Here is a 15,999-nt window from a genome sequence, read left to right on the forward strand (position 1 = left end):
TAATGTTGAAAAAGAAGTTAAGAGTGAAAAGTAGGTAAATTCAGAGTTATGTCCAAAAAAATTAAAAAGTGGCAATGTTGTATGAATTGCCTTTATGCAGTATTTTTTGCACGGCTGCCTTGAAAATTGATGTAAACAAATAAGAATCTGATTCAGCACCCCAAAAAGAACGAAGAAAATAAGATACCAAAACCAGCTAAGACTTTCCTAGCAATGCCCTATATACTACATCTTGACTAGACAATAGAAAGGAAATCAAAAATGAGTATGCATTATCAATTAAACGCATAAAAATGAAGTTTCATACTAGTTTCTTTTAATGAAGACAATCATTTGTTTGTCATTCATGGTCAAATTCTTCATATTCACCATTTTTGCATTCCATCACTTTCTACCTTTGTTAAATCCATGTTGCATGATTTTTCAACATTTCTTCATAAGATACACTTATGAGGCATTTTTTACCACAGATAATGTTCTTAATACATCTAAAACCATCATTTCACATTTTGTAGAAACTTTTCAGCTAAACATTGTTTTTTTACAAATTGTAAGAGTTCCATTACGAATTAGTAATGAAGACCTTAGATGCAGTACTGACAAAATATCAAACGTATTACAATGTGCATTTATCAATAGGCCATTCTTATTTCTCATAATTTTGCCCATTTTCAGAGAGAGAAAGAGATGGTAGGAATCTTTCTCTCTCTTGAAACCACAAGCCATCTCCATGAGAAAAAACATCATGGTAAAATCTTGCTTGCCCTACTTTTATTCAATTGTTAAGAGATGCAGTAGAAGCACAAAAAGGTGAAGTAACTCACGCCACTCCCAGACATCAGGCAAATGCTTATGTGCCTAGCTCTAAAAGGCTCATGTCTGCTGTTGCCTGAGGAGCACCTTCTCCAAGGCTGCATAGGAAATCAATGTTTCAAAACACCCTAAATCCACAGTAATTTATCATCACAGCTACATTCACAGTTGATCTACAAAGATAAAACTTTATAGTCGTCAGGAGGAGTTAAGAAGTGAGTAACCTTCAATTGACACACGACATTAAATACGTGAGGTTAAACAAAACCTGCAGAGGAAATAGGTTCCCAAATATAATTGCAAGCAATAAATTAATCAAAAATTCCATGACAATGATAATTTTATCCAAGCCAATCATAAGAGAGAGGAACTGTTGTGATACAAATGCAGACAAACATCAAGAATCTGTAGTTCAGCACACAGCGAGTAATTAGAGCCCAATGTGGACTTGGAGTCAGTCTATCACTAAGTGAGAACAATGCCAGGTTTACTTATGATCTGCACATTCCACTCCACACGTGGATCTCTTCAGCAATATCTACAAACTCAGACACATGGGATATTTCTCACAGTCAAAATGCAATTAACAAGCATCCAATAGTTTCTCCCAATTACACATTTCTGTTTATTGATACTTCATCTCTCACGAGCCCATGAACTACCTTGCCACTCTCAAGCAAACACAAATTTCATATGGTAAGAGTTCAACAAGGCAAAGACTCCACAGCTCACCATGCATGCACAACGCATTACGAAGTCCCAGGGAATGTGATTTTTGACCTCTTGCGAGCAATTGCATCCTCCACAGCCTTCAGCTGTTTGAGCAGCTCCTCCCGCCGTGAAGCTGCCTTCTTCGCTTTTGGCACAGCTGCACCTGCTGCTACCAGCTGTGATGACAAGAGAACAGCCATTAACAGAGGTGACTTTAAGAGTCTTAACTGCCCCTTCATCTCACCCCCAGCAGCAGTGTTTAGTCCATAGAAAATAACATGCAGAAAATAGGTAATATACCTTCTGTTCAACCTTAGAATATGTGTGTAATGCACAAAACTACTAGCTATTATATATTCTGAGAGTACATAGATGAATGAATTAGCATTTAATATTTCTTATTAAGGTCTTCTGAATTACACAAATACCTGCCCAAATGGCAAACTCCCTCAGCAGCCAATTTCTCCTCAAACCAAACACATTTCCCATGCATGTATTGTAAACTCCATTACAGCAGCCACATTCTATTCTCTGCCAACAGCTAGTCGATTAAATCCTTCGGTGATAAAATTCTTATGATTATCACTGGTTATTGCTCCCTTTTATTCTAGAAACTCTTCTGATGTTCACAGAGCATCAAGAGATGGGTAGATCCTCCACTCCTGATTACCCCAATACTTTGATTGCTCAAATTAAATTAAAAAAAGAATCAGCCAACCCCTCTGTGGCCTGCTACTGGCCTCCAAGGCCAATATTAACACATTCATACTCCTGAAAATGGCATTTATGTACATATTAAATTTAAAACTCTAGCTTTTAGGTAAAGTGCCTGCTTATGCCTCATGTCACCCTCTATTTTGGAAATTTAGTATTTTACCTCTCCCCTGTGTGTACATGTATGCTGCAATTGTTTCCGCCATTGTATGACTGTATGACACACACAAGGTTCAAAAGAGAATGAGACCTAACACGACGAATATCTGACAGCATTTAAGTTTTTTAAGCGTAGCATGAGTGCATTCAAACAAGATGAGACGGACTGGACACTTCAGGCAACGCAAACTTCGTATATCAAATCTCTGCACCTTCGCTTTGAGGGCAACTACACCACATGCAAGATTGGACGTGATCTTCCCTTGCTCCTTCGCTCGTAGGTTGAAAGATGGAGGGAGCGCACTCCTTCCCCTCCAACAAACAAATCGCCATACAAATAAAAATATTATTATCTAGCCGACGTAAACATAGCCTAAATCACACCAGTTTTAGGACAAAAATTAACAACCCATTCATTTACACCCATGTCTCGTATAGCGCAAGGGATGCGTTCCTTGGGGTCTTTGCGCTATACGAATTTGCGTTATACGAGAGCGTTTTCACATAGGGAAGATAGGGATGCATTCCTGGTAGCATAGGTCTTTGGTATTGAATTTCCTCTAAAACATCTATATTCCCATAAAAAGCCTTAGAAAACATTATTTCTATAAATATTTATAGTTTAAAACATCTTTAAAGATAGTATTCACGCATTCAAACAATTATATTCACGTTAAAAAAAATTCTTACGTGCTTTCGAAATTCCATCCTGTCGTGCGGGTGGGCTAACATCTGCTATCTCAGGGGATCGTAATGCGTTGCCGGCAGTTGACGATTTTTCAAACTAGTCTAAAAACAACTGTTGTGTCACCCAGGCCCTTTTGTAGCTCATCGAAATGACAGGAAAATGCTACTTTAAATGCCATTTCATAGCTAGCGGAGTTTATGAATGATAAATCATTTTAATTTGAAGTCCTCCGAGTCATTAGCAGCTACGTGAAACAGTCTTTAAATGCCTTGAAACCTGACCCAGGTTTTCCTTCCCTGAAAATGAATGAACGAGAATGCATTCTTTTCCAAAAGAATATCGTCTCGTCAACACTAGATCTAGTTGAGGGGGAAAGGAGCCACTTTCAATAACAGCTTGGAGTTCATCAGAAAATGTTGTGGTGGCTGCGCTATCAACACTTGCAGATTCACCTGATATCGCCGCACTGAAAATACCTGCTTGCCGTTTAAATTCTGGAACCAACCACTTTCACTAAATGTCTCGGAGCGATTACCACTCTCGTCTTTTTGTACTGATTCACCATGAACTTTCCGTATGTGTAGACCGCTTGGTTGAAGTTGGTGCGGCTGAGGTCACTGATATTTTAGCTTCGTCTTTATTCAGAATAAGGCATCGTGAGTTTAAACTTCCAGGCAATATCGCTTTGACGCTCTCCATTTTCAAAGCAATTGACCTCTCTCAAATCCTCTTCTAGGTTTATGGTTTTTCTTGATAAATTCTTGATTTTTCTACACGCATTCCTATTTTTTGCCATATTCTCTTGGTTTTTACTCTGTATGGCTCTATCTAAATCACCTTCTTCAGCTGAACTGCATTCCTGAGACGCAGAAGGCCTATGACTGCGGGGAGGGAATGAAGCCATTGTGTTTGAGACTCTATAGCGGACCCTTTTATGCGTTGATGCTATTCATGCGCAACTCGGCCACCGCTCCATTTCTCCCCCGTGAATACCATGAAGGCTTTAGCGTAGACCCTCTACCTGGAAGACAATCGCCCGGTAACCTACGACGGCAAAAATACGTCTCAAACCGTATTGCTGAAAAAAAAACTCATTTCCACTAGCCCCACGCTTAATTAACGATCTAAATTATTTATTATCATTCTGTTAAGGAGACCAGATAAATCTTCGGTAGGCCGGCTATCTGGACCCAATGACGAGTAATACTTTTGGCAATTGCACAGCAATGAATTTCGATTAATATATAAACAAAAAAGAAGATTTGAGGCAAGAAATAATATTAATATGGGTAAATTGATAGAAATTACGTGTGTACTTAGCGCAAGTTCACGTTTTATCACGAGAGCGTTTAAAATTTTTTATTAGGCTACACTGCGTTGCAATGTTTCCCCGAGGAACGAATTTGCGCTATATCGAAATTGCGCTAATCGAAATTGCGCTATACGAGACATGGGTGTACTACTAATTCCTGAAAACTTCACACCTGTTTCCTCCATTCAGTAGCCATTCTTTCTAAGCTTTCCAAGCCTTACCTTAGATGGGGGGGGCTGTGTTGAGGTGTCTGTTGGGGATGAAGAGGGTGAGTCGGGGGCAGCAGGCCTCTTCTTGGCAGCTGGCATCATAGGGAAGTTCATTGGCCGGTCTATAAGGTAAGAGGTATATAATAGATCAGTAGCGAAAATACAATTGGCAAAATGGCAGCTCATTTATGTCAATTTAAAAGGCAAGTTTTCACAAGGAGGAGAGAAATTAAGTAGTAGATTCTTGATAAAATACTGCAACGTTACAAAAGTTGGGTGAAAAACAGCACATTAAGAAAAACATTCACTGACTTATACAATCGTTTTAGGCTACATCCAAGATAATTCAAAACTAAACAACTGACCTTGAAAATGACACGATGTGTTGAAACTAGAGATGTGCGAATAGTATCCGCGAATACTCGAATACCTCGAATATTAGAAAGTATTCGATATTCGAGGTTTCGAATAGTTATGCGAAAAGTACCGCCTCGAATACCTCGAATACTTTGAATTTCGCGTCATACACTGTCGCACGCACGTCGTTGGTAGTTGACTCGGAAAAATGTAGAGAACTGTAGTCATTTAGTGCTCGCAGCGCCGTTTTACGCAAGTTGACGAATTACATCAAATTCGTGGATTTTAGCGGTGAAAAGAGTTCGACGAGGGGAACCGAAAATGGTCGGGTGAAAAAATCCGAAAATCCCCGATTCCCCCCCACCAGGAGAACCTCAGTGCCGTGGGATAGCAACCTTAGGGCATTTCCCACGATCCGCTATCCCCCTCCATTCAGCCCTCGCCTCACCCACTCTGACGCTTTCCTCTTCTCAGAAATCAAACAAAAGGTCCCAGCTCGCGCAGGGATCGCATTACGAAGACCCCTGCTTCGAAAAAAATATCGAGTTACGAGAACAATAAAAACGTGTTTCACGCCCTCCCCCCTTTTCTCACCCACTGACCTTTTTCTGGCTACCTGCTTCAAAGTTCCCCATTTCTGGAAGTCGACTGCTGTGTGAGTACCGTGGGATACTTACATTAGCGCATTTCCCAAGATCCGGTATCCCTCTCCATTCAGCACTAGCCCCCCCCTCTGAAGCTTTCCTCTTCTTCGAAATAAAAAAAGGTCACAGCTCGCGCAGGGATCATATTACGAAGACCTTAGCTTCGAAAAAATACCAAGTTACACGAGAACAAAAGAAACGTGTTTCGGGCCTTCCCTGTTCTCCCCCACTGACCTTTTTTTTCCTACCAGCTTCGAAGTTCCCCATTTCTGTGGAGGTCAACCGCTGCATGAGTCATCTATTAGCACTAAAGGTGTCTAAGAATGACTTTCGTCAATTGATGTTACACCTTTATTGAATTGAAATATTAGTAATGTGCGCGTAATTTCAAAAAGAATAAGACCAAACACGACGTATTTCTGAGTTTATTTAAGCATTTTACGCAAAGAAATAAATGTCAAAATACGACGGAGACTTAGCATTCTGCCGAAACTCGATATGAGCAGCAGAGCTTCTCGGAAGTTGATGCGGTATTTTTTTCCGAAAGCATATATCAAGTTACAATTTATGAGTGGTGCTATAAATCTTTATTGTTACAGTCCCAGACAAAGGGATATTTTCTCAGAATATTTGGTTTCTCCCTGATAGCAATTCCAATTCATCTTCTTATCTCGTGAGAACTCCCAAAGATGGACTGAAAATAATTGAAGAAAATCCGGTGGAGAAGAGCTTGTATTTTGCAAAATGCCTCAGATTGTCAGCTAGCACTTGGCAGCAGAAGTGGGGGTAAAGCGATGTTAGTTGAATTAATGATATGCCCAATTGTTTCCATAAAATTAAAATATTCATTAATCAGCTAAATTCCTGTTCGAATCATTTAAAGGAAATCAAAATTACTCCCCAAAATCTTGTGTTGCCTGCTGCATAGGCAACCGAGTCAAACATTCCAGCATTCATCATTTAGTATTCGAGGTATTCGAAATTCGAGGTATTCGAATATTCGAGCAATGATTTAATATTCGAATTCGATATTCGAATTCGAGAAATCTGCTATTCGACCCATCTCTAGTTGAAACCATGGTCCATTGCTGAGTTTTGAATTAAAAGTGTGGAAATTACCATTTGTGTTCTTTTATCATGGATATTCACTGACTTACTTAAATATTCTGTGGCTCTGCCACATTTCTCAGAGTAGGAAATTATACTGGAAATAGGTTACTAAGAAAAGTGAAAGAGAGGGGAATGGTTGGGTCCAATTCTGTGAAAGTATTCAGTGATGTAAATCAATACGGATGGATTAAAAGCATTGAACAGCCCAATTACAGGCATTTACGTTGGAGAAGGTGGGAGCTGTCTTCAGCACACATTAAACACAAGAGATATTAAAACACACTTGAAAGTTACTCACCCCTATTCCTCATTGCCAACGGATCTGCCATGTCCAGCACTGGCCGCTTCCCAGCAGCAAGATTCGACCCTGGAGCCTTAAGCGTTAGTTTGATTTGCTGCTTTTGACCAGAGAGCTGAAACAATCAATCATATGAATCCTTTTTATCGAGAGCTAGATAATTAACTATGGTGGATCAATGAGTAATGCACAAAAATTTATTTCTCATAATAATCAACAGGGATTTCATTTTTTCTTCGAACAAAAAATACGCACATATACAATGCATTAGGACGAATTTCACTCAAGGTTTTTTCCCCTCACTCCTCCAATGACAAGAGTGTTCACCTTACAATCAGATGCAAATTTCTGGACTAAAATGTGGGTTGTACAATCTCAATTATAGATACCCGAGTTTGCTCATAGCCATACAACAAAAAACCAACATTAAAAATAACTATCATAATTTATTTTAATTAATTGTACGATAATGTACAAGAACAAAACATATTTCCCAGCTTTTACCAGCATGCAATGATTTGGCTGGCACCAATTCGCCGCAAGGTGCACATGATTTGTCTCTAAAATATAGAAATATATTCAAAACATCATCAGTCATGAAATGATAAAGAAGCTTGACAGGACTGCAGCATAAATGTGCCGTACTAGCCATTGAAACATCTACATAAGAGGCTTCTATTCTCTATTATGTGCCAACAAGACAACTATCTTCCAGATAATTTTCCTGCATCCTAATTTTCATGAAAATAGTAATCCCTTAGACACATAATATCCCTATGATCTCAAAACATATGAACACAAAACTTATCAATCTCAAAAAAAAAATCACTCCTTTTACCGACTATTTCCAGTGCATGCACCTCCTGTAGGTATCTAGAACAGTGTTTGTTGCTGGTAGATTTACAACCATAATTGAATTCACTGGCCCAATTGTAAAGACTTAAATAATGGTCCAGATTAGTTCTGAACATCATCCAATTTTACTTCAGTTTCCTTCCACATTGAAAATTTCAAATTGAAACATTTATTCTACTTCGGAAGCCCCTTTCTTTGACCGTTATAACTAAATAAAGTTAAGGTGCTTCCATTACTTGCTAAAATGAACGGACATGCAGTTGAAAATTTGAAAGCACCCTTCTAAAAGATAAAGTAAACTGGTTTTAACTTCACAGGAGCTGTTCCTTCGATTTTGCAAGGACTTATTGATTCACCATAATACTAAAACATTTGACCTCCGTCATAACAGTCAACATGTATGACCCATGAATAACACTTACCTTGAGTGCATCCATAGCTTTCACTTTCATGCTATTTGCAAGAGCTGCTCTGTCGTCAATCATAAAGCGTTTAGGCCTCACTGAAAGCACAAGCATTAGTCAATCATCAACAAAAGAATTGAAATAATTTTTACAAAAGCATACACTGATTTAAAATAACTTCAGAAACTAGAGAACAATTTACAGTTAAGACAAAAAAATTGAAATAGCCAGCAAATTGGCACGGAGGTTCACAAATTTCTAAAATTAGCATTCACATCGATTAATAAGAACATGGACTAAGCATTGGTTCATTCATGTATATAATTCATCAGTCATGGAGACTTGGATAGATCGATTATTATGTTTAAGATTTTCATATTGATATTTGAGCTACTTTTAAAGAAAACCTTAATGACCATTTCTACTTCTTTTTCCATTTACACATGCCCGGTAATAAGCTGAATGGATGATATAGCTTTACATTTAGTATCTACATTAAGTCAATTAAGCACAACCTCAATTTGTATTTCCCATAATGACTGCTATTTCTTTTATGTACAACATAATCTAATAGAAGAATTTTAACTTTCATCTTTATCAGTACACACAGAGGCGCAAGTAAGACTGTAGTCAATACAACCAAGAGACAGAAGGGTGGTTGCCTGCAAATGCATGCAGAATTAAAAAAAAACAAATTTTAATAACTGCGGTGTATCAACGTACAATTCTGTTATGAAGACATAGAATCTAAAAATATGGAAAATGACATAATTTTGTCATTTCTGATCAACACCTCCCTGTACTGACCTCTAAATGGCCCTATGTAAATCTGCCACTTCTGGGTAATTTTAGTGGGCTTTTTATGAAACTTTACCACCATGCAAAATTTGCATTGAAGGCATTGAATGACATCGTTCTAGAGTAGTATTCATCAACATCAGAACAAAATATACTTATGATTCTCATGGCCTATGGTCATCCCAAAGATATTGCAATATAAGTGCATTCAGAACCCCATATACCTTGGGGCGATGTTGCTTTCTTGACAGCTTCCCCACTTGCTTCATCAGAAGAGCTCGATGAGCTGGATGATGTAGAGGATGAAGATGATCCACTAGAGTCAGATGAGTCAGTTGACGAGCCAGTACCAGAGTTGTCATCATCCGAGAGGTCGTCATCCGAGTGGGACGATGAAGACCGTGAGCGACGAGAGGTTGATGACCTGTGCCTCCTCGCCGCACGTGCATCGTGGCGCCGACGGTGGTGCCTCGACTCGGTGGCTGACTTTGCTGCTGCAGCTGCTACTGCAACAGCTGCCTGTGGTGCCCTCGTGGTCCTGCCAGCAATTTGGAACAAGGGATAATGTTAAATACATACAAAGGAAAAAGAAAAACCCTTATTAATTAATTTTCTTTCACTTTCCATTACGTATTTCTTTAACCCTCATTCTCTGGAATATCAAGGCTGGATACGATTAGATATTCTGAAACATGATTAAAAGCAGTGGTGAGATGTCCCTTCATCTATGGATTCGCAGATGACAAAACCAAAATGAAAAAATTAATAAATTGTCAGAAAATGATTTAAATTAATGGTACAACGATAGTTGTTCATTTTTCTGCCAAAGAAACAACGTAACTGGATTGAAAACCAGCCAGGGGTTCACTTGTTCAGGAGAATCTTCATTGGCAGCAATTCTGCTCCCTATTCTCCCCTTCACTGAAGATGGCTATGGCATTTCGGTGGGCTAGTCATCTCTGAGGCCATTGAGTTCCTTCCTCATTTGTCTGCTATCGCTCTCAGTTGAAAGGGGAGCAAAGCTTGACCCAGGTCCTCAGCATAATGGAAATTACTCGGCTATTGACTATGAGATGTTGACTATTCACCGGGTATGTCCTTCAAAATACGCGTTTCTCTACACTTGATATGCGATTACGATTTGCAGTATAAATGCCGTGGGATACCCACTGGTGGCAGTAAATTTAGCGCGCCCTCCGGACCGAAAAACCCCCCGCGATCTTTTCCATGTTCACCTCTGAGGTACCGACGTGACGGCGCGATGCTTACAAGAAAAGCAAACAGGACCATTTTAAAAATACGTCACTAAGGGAGAAACTCCCCGGTCTGCCGCTTGTTTTTGACCTAGGTTTTCAGATGACTGACTCATGCTGAAAATAAAGGCCACTCAGTTCCCTTTAGACTTGCGACCAGAGAAGGGGAGGGGGGGAAGATAATCAACTGCAATTTCTGGGAAAAAAGGTGCACCTCTTACACACGCTTATACAGTATTTCAAATGTATGTAATTTTATGTCAAACTCAATGATGCAAATATTTTTTAAATTGAATGAATAATAATCCCATACTCACGTATCAAAAGTCGGGACTACTTTTTATAAATGTCACACAGCGATTCGTCATTCGCTGGGTTAAATTCAAGGGCCGGTAAATTATGCTAGTAACATACATATTAAATTCTTCATTTCATATCAATTACAACCTCATCAAAGTTGAAAATAAAAGAGTGTATTTCAAATGCACATTGAATAAATGCTTGCAAAATAACTTAAACCAAGTATGGTCATAAATATGAAAAAGCCACAGAGGACGACAGACAAGAGGTTGCCTTACATTGAAATTCCATCATATTTCATGAGTGACACAAGGAAAACATTTACATTAAATATTGCCTGAAGCAGGAGTAAATTATATTAATATTTATTTGAGTCCGTACGATCAAACCTGATGAATTACTTCTCCTCAAAACTGGTTCAAGTTCATTGCATAGGTATAGTGCAATGCCACGGCTCACTCAGAAGAGATGCCGGAAATCTTCCTCCCTAACCTCGAACGATTTATTAGTATCCCGCAACAATTTCTCACCAGTCTTAACAGCCACACTTCTTCCAAATGCTCCTCATATACGAGCAATCATCTTCTATGGTTCACAAAATAACACGTCGTGTTGAGAGAATACAATAAAACACTCCCGCCCATCAGGAATGCCAGAAGTTACTTGAGAGGGCTTACAGACTTGGGTCGGGAGACTAGTATTCTCCCAAGCAACAAATTGTCTCTTTTCTCCGGCAGAAAGTGCCAGATACTTCAGGCAGGCAACAACTCTCGCACAGGTGCTTCATGAAGCTCTTTTCTTCCATATTCGGCAGAAAACAGAGTTATAGACTTGCCCTTCAGGTCTCACAATATACTACTTGACTGTGAATAACAATGTGGATGCACTCAGCACCAGGAGAAACAAGGACTTCAGATTGGAAATACATCATCTTTCATAGTATCGTAAAGGACTATCGAATGTGATACCAAGTTTTTATCAATTATACCAAAAGTGAGTTTCTACTATCATCATTAAAGCAATACATTGAAAATGAGAAAAGCTTTCCAGGAGAGGGACACTTACGCCATGATTCTGGGCTGCGGTGCTGGGATGGCATGGAGGGCTTTCCTCACCAGCTGCGGAGACGGCTCCTGCACCAACCCCTGCCCCCTCATGCTGGCATGCATCATGGCAGCAGCCGCAGCGGCTGCTGCTGCTGAGGGTGCCGCTACATTGTACCCACCCATCATCTTGCGCGGTGGCTCTTGTGCTGCTAGGCTGCTCCCAGGTGACACTGAAAACATCCTTTCATCAGCACAAAATTTGAAGTGAAGGGAAAATGGCAGCTGTGCGTGTAATTAGGCTACCTTCTTTCCCAAAGTTCAGCCATTACAGAGGTAGAAATAGTTCCCACTAATGCATTGGCAAACCATGCCCAGTTCACCGACTATCATAACATGCCACAGCATTTCATAATATCTTCATATCTCTAAAGGACAATTATGCAAATTTTTTTTAGCCAAGAATTTACTTTATGGTAATCAGAAGACTGACACCAACCTAATGCTATAATTCTTCATCACAGCTTCAATTTCTCATGACTACTGACAATCAGCCAAAATACTATAAATTTTCACCTGATATACATTCGAAACCAACCTGTAAACAACATTTGCTTCACAACAGTCCATTTCTCAAAAAGGAATTGCTGACCCTTGTGATGTCAATAATGACAGAGATGTTAGCTTTCACTATGATTAGTTGCACTTACTAAGATCACTTCAAAGCTAGTACTTCAGAATAATCCCCCTAAAAGTCACTGGAGAGGTAACTTAATCTATAATTCATTACAGTTCATTCCATAGAGAAGGATGATATTCTAAGGAGCAATGCACACATTTCTTACGTGATTTTTCCATCCATCTTGGAGATGTACTCACCTGTCATCCCACTTCGGCCAACCTTCCTGCCGGGGGGGCCCACAGGGGATGCTGGAGGCATCACCCTACTCCCCACCATGCCACCACTTGGTGGCTGCTGTGGTGGCTGTACTGGGGCACGTGGCCGGTGAGGCGCTCGGCTGAGTGGTGAGCGGGATCGGGACTTGGCCTGTCCACCCGATGACAGCTGTGGAGGCTGCTGTCCTGTCACTGGGGATGATGCCGTGGGGCGATGATGGCGGCCGGGAGGTGCCTGATGGTTGGCCGCAGGGTCAGCTAGTGGTGCCGGGTGCCGGTGGGGGTGGCGCTGCTGTCGAGCACCTGGTGCCTGGGCAATGGGTGGGCGTGGGGAACGGGAACGGCTGCTAAATGAGCTGTAACTGGAGCGGCTTGAACTGCGACTGCTCGAGCTGCAAAAAGGAAGACATTCACACAATGTCAGAATTTGAAAGCTTCAGACCTCTGACTGCCTGCTAAACCCTAGGAAGGGTTAGCAACTGCAGTCAGAAGCCACTATCTCTTAACAGAACAGTTAAGCTATTAGGGTGAACAACCTTAAGCATGCAAAGGTGGTACCAGAATTATACAGCTAAACAAAATAATACAGAAATAATAATTTTATGTATTTCACAGAATTGCTTACTCTCAAGTAGATAATCTTTTCTCATCTTAATTCAATATTATCGAAATCCAGCAACTTCTTCAAATTACTCACCAAATGCATACTACTCCACCTCTTCATTTTCAGAAAATCTCTACCCATCTCTACACAATATATTCCAGTTGAGAAAGAAAAATCTGAAGATTGACGAGGAATGGTAGAAGCGATTAAGCAATTTTTGCAGAAACTCACACATATTGCAATCACCATTCTTTTCATTTTGAAATGATAATTTGATAAGATAAAAATGCATTCTTTGTTGCTCATCTATATGCTTAAATAAATTTTCACATCACTTTCTACTTTTTTTCTTTTACTAAGATGATCGATGAAAACAGCTGCATATCAAAACCAGGAAACAACATTAGTTTCACCTTGAAAATATAATCAACTGTCATCACCAGTTTAGATTTTTGGATTCAGCCCTTAATAATTTCTATATTAAACAGTTCCATTTCCCCAGGCATAAATCAAATCACTCATTCCACTTTGAATACATGCTGTAACTTAATAATTAAAATAAAGGAAAAACTCTAGTACAGGCGGTCCCCGACTTTCGTACACAATGCGTTCCTGAAAACGTGTACGAAAGTCGAATGTACGAAAGTCGAACCATTGAGTTCCATACTAATTAGGGGTTACGTTCCAAAAGAGAGAAATATACATGCTAAAACCTCATTTTATACACAGATTTCATTTTCATACATTAATTTTAATAATGAATTAATACCGTTCCTCACAGTATGCAATTTCTTTTTAAAAATACGCAGAAAAGTGTAAATAGAAGTTTAAAAAAACAGGAATTCCGTTGATTGCCGAAACTTCCTCTCGGTGATTAAGTTGACATTCCACAAATAATTTTCTCTATGACTAAAACAAAACATTCCAAGAAGAAAACAAAATGCAATTTTGAACTCTGACTTTCATTGATACCTTTAAATTTTTACGTCAAAATTCTTCTGCTGGTAACACCTCGTCGCAGCACATCTCGTGATCACGACAATAAAGACAAAAGACATACGGAATTCGGATGATATTTCGTCCAACATCATTGCTGCAAGTGTTAATCTCGTACATGAATTAAACAGCACATAGCGAAAAATCACCATCGGAAATAATCACTTTTATATATTAATTGTATTTAAATCTGTTTATAACTATGTTAATGTCTTTATAATAAATGTCTAGTCAACATTTTTAAAAAATCTATGCAATGAAGGCTGAACTACAGCCTTCTTTTTCTCTTGATATAAAAGCTTATAGCAAGCAGTGTCTCTCTCGACGGCTCTTCGGACCTGTGAACTTCTCTCCGTGTTTGGATCACATTCCTCCATTATTTCAAAAAATTTCTCAAGATGAGTGAATGCTTCACTCATTTTCTTCGCCGTCAAAGTTTGGGCTGGTTGACTCTGACCATCTTCTGGTTGTTCATCATCATCATCCTCTTTTTCTTTTCCCTCCTCCGCTCGGATGGTGGTAAGGTCTTCGTTTGACATTGTCTGTCCATGAGAATCTATCAACTCATCTACGTCCTCCGTGTTTACGTCTAGGCCCAGTTGATTCATTAGCTCAACAACTTCCTCCGTGGCCACTTCAGGTGTCTCGTCGAAGCCTTTAAAATTTGGTGTAAACTCAGGACATAACTTATTCCAGCAGCCTATCATAGTAGATTCCTTGATTTCTGCCCAAGATTCGTCAATATTATTAATTGCGTTCCAGATGCTATAACCTTTCCAGAATTCTTTTAAGGTAGGTCCATCTTCCTTTTCAGTCGTTCGGATAGCCTGGCTGATGGTTCTCCTCATGTAGTACCGCTTGAAAGTGGCGATAACTGTTTGATCCATGGGCTGGATTTCGCTCGTGGTGTTCGGAGGCAGGAACATTATTTTAATTTCGGGGTAAAGATCTTGCAATGATTTCGGATGTCCCGGAGCATTATCCAAAATTAGCAGTATTTTGAAAGGTAAACCATTTTTTTGGCAATACTGCCTGACTGTTGGTACAAAATAACTGGTAAACCAATCTTGAAAAATCGTTCCGGTCACCCATGCATTTGAATTCGACTTCCAAATTACTGGCAGCAATCCCTTGTTCTTCCCCTTCAGTGCTCTCGGGTTTTCCGAGTGATAGACAACCATCGGCTTTAACTTCATGTCTCCGGATGCATTGCCTCCAAGAAGCAATGTGAGCCTGTCCTTGGATGCCTTATGCCCGGGAGCAACTTTTTCTTCTTTCGCTAAATAAGTTCTATCAGGCATTTTCTTCCAAAATAATCCCGTTTCGTCAACATTAAAAATTTGATGAGCCGAATAGCCTTCTTCTTCGACAATTTCGGAAAAAACTTTAACAAATTCTATTGCTGCTTCTTTATTAGCACTTGCAGATTCACCAGTGAATTTTACATTGTGCAAGCACGCCCTTTTCTTGAAGCGGTCGAACCACCCTTTGCTCGCCTGAAATTCGGGTGTAGCAGCATCTTCTTCTCTCAATTGCAGCGTCCAATCCTCATAGAGACTACGAGCCTTTGCTTGAATTACTGCAAGGCTAAGAGGTACATTTTTTTGATGTTGATCTTCGATCCAAACTTTCAGCGATTTTTCCGTCTCTTCCATCACTACACCTCGCCGCCTGCTGACAATGGTCGACGAAATGTTCCCCGCATTTCTAACATGTTCTCTAATTTTTTCTTTCTCCTTCACAATCGAGCAGACTGTGGAACGGCTTATTTTCAAAGAACGTCCGATTGCAGCAAAAGATTCCCCACTTTCGGCACGTGTAATAATGTTTAACT

The 15,999-nt window shown here is 39.7% G+C and overlaps 1 protein-coding gene across 2 annotated transcripts in view; it reads right to left on the reverse strand.

Moving 5' to 3' along the window:
• Positions 1–294: 294 nt before the first annotated feature.
• The window catches only part of LOC124163243 (zinc finger CCCH domain-containing protein 18-like), a 38,805-nt gene continuing 23,100 nt past the window's right edge, over positions 295–15,999 (reverse strand). For both annotated transcript variants that reach the window (XM_046540000.1, XM_046540001.1), the window contains exons 9-15: positions 12,548–12,957; positions 11,691–11,901; positions 9,297–9,610; positions 8,293–8,372; positions 7,016–7,130; positions 4,619–4,728; positions 295–1,700 (exon numbers count right to left, since the gene is read on the reverse strand). In XM_046540000.1, coding sequence (XP_046395956.1) covers positions 1,563–1,700; positions 4,619–4,728; positions 7,016–7,130; positions 8,293–8,372; positions 9,297–9,610; positions 11,691–11,901; positions 12,548–12,957 — 1,378 coding nt within the window. In that variant the 3' untranslated portion in view covers positions 295–1,562. The remainder of the gene's footprint in view (positions 1,701–4,618; positions 4,729–7,015; positions 7,131–8,292; positions 8,373–9,296; positions 9,611–11,690; positions 11,902–12,547; positions 12,958–15,999) is intronic.

This window comes from Ischnura elegans, chromosome 8 (assembly GCF_921293095.1).
Source record: "Ischnura elegans chromosome 8, ioIscEleg1.1, whole genome shotgun sequence".
Lineage (NCBI taxonomy): Eukaryota > Metazoa > Arthropoda > Insecta > Odonata > Coenagrionidae > Ischnura > Ischnura elegans.